This window comes from Bombus flavifrons, chromosome 18 (genome assembly GCF_040668555.2).
Source record: "Bombus flavifrons isolate JBK064 chromosome 18, iyBomFlav1_principal, whole genome shotgun sequence".
NCBI classification, from domain to species: domain Eukaryota; kingdom Metazoa; phylum Arthropoda; class Insecta; order Hymenoptera; family Apidae; genus Bombus; species Bombus flavifrons.
In genome coordinates, this window is record NC_138459.1 from 1,469,749 (window position 1) to 1,476,499 (window position 6,751).

Here is a 6,751-nt window from a genome sequence, read left to right on the forward strand (position 1 = left end):
TGGTGGTACAAGCGGAAAGGGGGTGATTCTACGCGAAAAAAGAAGTCGAAAATATAGAATACAAATTTTTTTTTTTAATTTCTCCATCGAGACAACGATCTACAGTGGGATCCGTTATAACGTACCGCACGCGTACCGAGCGAAAATTCAAAGTCGATTTTCTCGAAAACAAATCCTCAAACGAAAAATTTTTCAACAAGCTAATACGTCTAATGTATTTGAACCGCATATTATAGACGTAATATATTACAAATTACAAAGACGTGCCTTAATGCGAAACAAAAATGTTAAGTAGCAGCTTAGTCACGATTTGATAGTTTAATAGTTGACATTCAGATAACTACCTGAAACCAGTATTCATTATACCTCTATTGTACCTTAACAGTAGTTCAACATCGTACAAAGCAACGTTATTTGGAACATTCATTTTCTTATAGTACCTACTCACTTTCCTTTCCTCTCTGCTGCATTACCTGCCCTACCAGTATTTACGACCTATCTTCTTTTATTTCATTGTTATCCTTCTCCTATCTATAGTCTCTTTCACCGATGTTTTTAGATTTTCCCATTCTTGTACTAAATACTTCTTCCTCCTCTTTCAATATTTTGACGTTTGTTGAAATTTTATACCTGTTTATGATTTCTAAGTTACATTATACTTTCTCTTCTTCTATCTTTTTGCCTTCTAATCTTATCATTATGATTAATGGTTAGTAATCAAATTCTACTCTATTTCTGTCAGTTGTGACCTGTTGTGACTGTCGTCACTTCATTGATCGCTGATGTTTCCTTCTTCTCCTATTCTTGCTTTAAAATCTCCCTCCAGTATCAACGATTCCTCCTCTGTCTATTCCAACTTCTGCTTTACTTTTTTTCGTTATCCTTCCAATCTCTTTATTGCTATACATTGTCCAGACAATCCATATTTATTCTTCTACGTTTATTTTTCTTCCTGCTAGTCTATTTCATTATTCTAACCTAACCCCACTCTCCTTTAACTGCTGTCATAGCTCCACTGCTTGCAGTTCCCTTCCTTTTCTCCCTTTTTATATAATAAATTGGATAAGTTATCGTCCGTTGGTTTGTTTAATAATGAGACGAGTGATGAATTCGTAATTAAAATTAATATATGTACAAGTACAGAGATAGTGTATGTCGGTTGTAATCGTCGCTCGCTCGAAATTTGTGTATCGATGACCGCTATTCAACGGTATATGACTCGCCTTAATGGTTGTCCTAGAGAGCAATCTAAAAAAAATTCGTCTATTTGTATCGACTGGTGTTATTATAAGAAGTTCAAATGTAACTCTGGTTGACGATTACGAATACCGACGATAATATTTTGTCGGGAGTTCGTTTATCATTGAACCTAGCAAACCAAAACAACGTTGGTATTCGAAGGCAGAATAATATGAGGCAAGAACTTTTCTTTCAATTGGGAGAAGAACTTGCCACCGAATATCAAAAAGAGCAACAGCTGGTCAAAGAAGATCCAGCGGAACCAGTCATAAATGTAAGTACACGTGAACGGAAAACATGCAAGATAAGATATTGCAAAAACAATAAGAGTAACAAAATCTGAAAAATGTGAACAATGTGCTATCCAGAAGCCTATAACTTGTAAAAAAAAAAGCGGTGGAAAAGAATAAAATGTACGTTATTTATTTCCAAATAGAAGAAACTATATTCTTTCATTATCAAATTGGTTGTTATCTTCGTTCTATATTAAGCAATATAAGTTGTTTCAAAGAACGATCATTTGACCGGTCACGATTAAATATCAATTAATTTTTATATTTAAACAAAAAGATCCAACAGATGTATCAATTGTCGATTTTACATCCCCGAAATTTTTATTCACCTTCTCCAAGACTTCTATTATTAATTTTTTCCTCTGCTCCTCTACCTGCTCTCTTCCATTTTCTATATTATTTCTTCCATTTTTCTGCACGACTCCTCCCCTTCTTTTTCCATTTATTCTATATGGATTTTATCCTCCGGGTCAAATTACTTATTTCATTCTTTACCTCCTTTGTAACTTTTCTCTTCCTTGTATGATCTCTGTCCTAAAATTTACCATTCTGTTTACTGTTATCTACACTTTTCCCCCTTTCGTCTCTTCTTTTCTCTGAGACAATTTCTTCCTCTACGTCTCCTTCAGTTACGGCTTTCCATATTTCAATCAGTTTTCTATCGTTAGAACTCTTTTTATCTGTCCCTTTTCTTCTTCTCAAATTTTGCTCTATCTCCGATTTTGTCTTCTGCTATTCATTCATTATTTTACTGATATTACACCTCATATTGTTAACGGCTGTCCCTATATTTCTTTACCTTTAATTCGCCTATTTTTTACATTTAACCTTGACTCTTTATGTAAATGTAACCTTACTTTTCTATTTTACTTCATCTTACTTATCTATTATTTGATTATCAATAGACTTAAAGTCTCAATACTTTTAAATATTATCTACTAGAATTTACTGTAATTCTTTAATATTTAATATTTGATAATAGTGTTATTATTATAACAAACATTTACAACTCAGAAATAAAATACCATATAATACATGCTAAAAAAATAATTCAAAATAAATAATTTTCTACAAAAAAATAATTTAGATATCTTTTATTTAGAGATATTGCACTAATATGGAATGTGAAATCAACTTCTGAAAAGAATATCATGATCAGAATTTCACCCTAAATATCCTTGGTAATAAGATAAGATAAGGTAATAAGTAATAAGATAAATCACAATTATAATTCTGCTAGCGTATCTATAACATTGTTAGACGATCTCTAATCTCATGACCTAAATCTCAAAACTTAATATCATGTAAAGATATTTAAATAGACTGAATAAATCATAATACAGTAGAACCTCGTTTACCCAATAGGTCTTTTCGATAATAAGTTAAATAACAAGTTCGTCGTAGGAAAATAAAATTATTTGCTGGGTTATAGATTACTCCTTTTAATTTTAATTTTTAATATTGTAATTATATAAGCTTGTCTTCTAATAATTATTGTTTTTGTAAATTATAATACTATGCCAAAACTAATATTTTTATATTTAATTTTACAAATATTAATTAAACTTATTAAAATGTTTATGTCGTTAAATTATTACGACGTTTTTAATGAATGCAATATTTTGAAAGAGAAACGAAATATAAAATTTTTAATATTTTGTACATATATTAATATTAGTAGTAGCAGATCTCTAGTGTTTTAAGACGATTTATCTCTAATATAACAGGTACTTTGTTTCAATGTGATCCTCTTTAGACTTAGTATGTGCTGAAAATAATATAATACTGCGATGTAGTAGTGTGACATTGCTCTTCGAGTATATTATTTAAACTATTGAATTGGCGACTAAATGATTGCGGATTTTGTCATTAGGTCGTATTGATAATAATTTATTTCTCAAGTAAAATTTTGTAATTTATTTGCAAACAAGTTTATTTTCAAATAAATCGAACTGTTGCTTTATTTCGAACAATTATTTGGTCTTTTTTCTTATATTTAATCCTCACGCGTTATATTTTATATCAGAGTTTATAAATAAATAGATAAGTTTATTTTCTTATTCGTTCTACAAAATATGAAGAAAAGATTTAATAAACTGAACAAAAGTATTGTATCTGTATTACATCTTAACCAAACTTCGATAATTCTGACTATATGTGTAACAAACATGGCGTGGTTGAAATCGATGCGTCTTATTTGTCCGTGCCAAGTATCAATTTACTGGCAACGTTCAAAACATCGATGGCTCGATATTTATAACAAGATACATTCAAGTTGCATGCCAACATTTTTTGGACCGAAAAGTTTTCGAAATACGTTTCGAACTTTAAATTATCTAAATTTTAACACTTTACTGAAGTTTTATGTATAAAAATGTATTTTAATTAGAGAATTACGGATGAATCAAACTGCACTTATTATTTATACTTTATAGTCGTCAAAGCTACACATAATAATATATTATAACCGACAATAAAGCTGGCGTTTGTAATTGCCGAACTTTACAGAAATAGTTTGTTGCTTGATAAACTTTTCATCTTCAGACTTTTCAATTTTTGAATTACAAGTCAGATTAAAAAGGGTTTAAACCAATAGAAATACTTCCTATGTTAATCAATGATATTTAAACAGTAGAAATATGTAGTAGTACATATAATAAATAATAATATATATCACATATTTCTATGTTCTCTTAATAGGTAATTTAACGTTATAGTCTGATAATTGTATAAAGTGATAAATATTGCTTATAATTATTAATTCATTATTAATTTATATGCTTCGGTAAAATGTACATATTGTTATTATAAATAGATTAAAGTGAATATTTACGTATAAACTACTTTTAATATCCATACATTGTTTTCAGTTCATCAGTTTCAGTACTTTAGGTGTACAAAATTTAATGTCTATATACGCATGTATTTTATTTTATTCTCACTGTTATATTTTATATAACTATAGCTTTATTCATCTATTTACGGGGTACGTCATTTTCACACAAATCTCCAGAGGATGCGCGAAACATTAAAGAGAGAGAAAATCACAGTATTTTAAAATAAATTTGAAATAAAAATATAAAATTGTTTCATGCTCGCTTATATAAAGTACTTCACTGGACATTTACATTCTCTTTATTGTTTATTATTTTAAACAGCTTTAGCTCTAATTAACCTTAATTTCATCGCAACTTTCCTGATTCTAATATCAGAACTAGCTTCAATTTCGGATTTTCCAGATTTATAAAAATAGAAATCAAGAAATTTGAAGAAAAATTATTTTTTGTGTACTCTAAAAAAATTAATTTATCGAATTATCTTTCATAAAATCAAGTTTCATTGTACTTAAAAAATATTTCATAATTCACAAGACCAAAACTGTCAAAAGTGTTAAATTAATAATTTAGTAGTAATTAAAAATGTATAGCTTCAGGTCGAACTAAGACACAATACACAGAAATATTCCTATATGTATAATCCAATAATAATTTACTCGAATTGAAATAATAATAATGGATATATTAAGAATAACCTAACAATAATAATTAGTCTATTACATAAGTACACATCTACGCAGTACTGACAATTATGTTATTATATCTAATGAAAATGTCTCTAATCATATTAAACTCCTACTTTAAAATATTTATTAAAGAAATTATTTCAATTGGAAGAAATAACTATATATTGTAATATATTAATTATAAGCTTCCTCAAAAAACGTAACATTAAATTAAATACCACAGCAGTTTACAAACTTTACAGTTTATTCACACCCTGATATAACGCGACTGGATCTGAATAGTTATCAATGACAACACTACAAAGGTTGTCGCCACGAGCCTGAGTTAACGCATCTATGTCCGAGCAAACGATGCTAAAATACGCGTGACATTGAACAACGTAGAACCAACGTCAAACGATATACGTAAGTATACGCGTGATAAACGCAAAACAAATAAAACTAACTGTAGTATATATATTAAATGGTCGATATTTACGGTTAAGTTACGTTCAAAAGATCATTAATCGGCGTTAGTGAAACGGTCGATGAATAGACTTACCCTAGAGATACGAAGGGGTTGATGCAGGTCATGCCCACCATGCATACGAAATCCCCACGGAGAGCCTCCAACAAGGGTGACTTCTCTTGCACTCATCCCGCCTCTCTTATCACTCCCCAACGACCACTCACTCGCGTTTCAATCCGAACGCGAGACGCAGCTACGCTGTTTGCTGATACAGACGCCACGCCGTCTCGTTTTACTCGTCTCGAGTTGACCAACGAGGTCGTAGTTCGCGCTCCGCGGCGCAAAATCGTTGATCGCGCGTAAATTCGTCTTGTCAACGCTCACATTTCTCGAATAACGCCTCGCGAAATTTGCCTGCTATCATATATTATCAACGTTTACTCAAATGGTAGTCAGTACTCCTTAATCAGCGACATTACCGACCATGCATCATCTTTCAACGAACGAACGACGAAAAGGTTACGGACGAAAAGTTCATGGACGACGGATCATACAAATTATTAGTGTTATTGATAAAACAAAAAATAAATTTAATGATTCAGGATGTTCTCGGTTATCAAATTACGAACACGAATATATAGTGAATGATGACAAGAAAATTGGAACGAACCGAGACACGAACTACACTCGTCGATGGTTCGCGGAATACTGACGTGACGGCGCATTCCCCTTCCCTGTAATCGACGCGCCACCCTCACTTGCCATCCTATGAAACTCAAGCCACCCGGCGAACACGCGTGCCCTCTCCTACAGCTACGATCAACATTTCTTAACTTACGATTCGGATGAACCACTTGTAGCTAATATTATACATATAGAGTAGACGCATTACCATTCGGTCGTATTATTTAAAGGTCACAAGAGAAAAACTTGATAAATATATTTTCAGCAATATTTTTATTTATAATAAAAACTTATTTGAAAATCGGATGAACATCTTAGATATAAAGGTATACGTCTTTTAAACAAGGACATATTTTATAAACCGAAGATATAACTATAAAAAAGTAATACTTTAATATTATAACAAGTACAACCTCGAAATAAGCAACATAGAATCGAGATCGACTGGTTGCTTATTAGGGATTATATATGCTACTCGGCTTGACTTTGTTTTCGAACGCAATAAGAAAGAACACGCAGAACGAGCGACAGGTTGGAGATAGCGGTGAAACAAAAAGTGATTGG

At 31.1% G+C, this 6,751-nt stretch overlaps 1 protein-coding gene across 1 annotated transcript in view; it reads right to left on the reverse strand.

The window, feature by feature from the left end:
- The window catches only part of CAP (Cbl-associated protein), a 413,875-nt gene extending 407,653 nt beyond the window's left edge, over positions 1-6,222 (reverse strand). Inside the window, exon 1 of the mRNA XM_069131258.1 lies at positions 5,597-6,222. Coding sequence (XP_068987359.1) covers positions 5,597-5,692 — 96 coding nt within the window. The 5' untranslated portion in view covers positions 5,693-6,222. The remainder of the gene's footprint in view (positions 1-5,596) is intronic.
- Between the last annotated feature and the right edge of the window lie 529 nt (positions 6,223-6,751).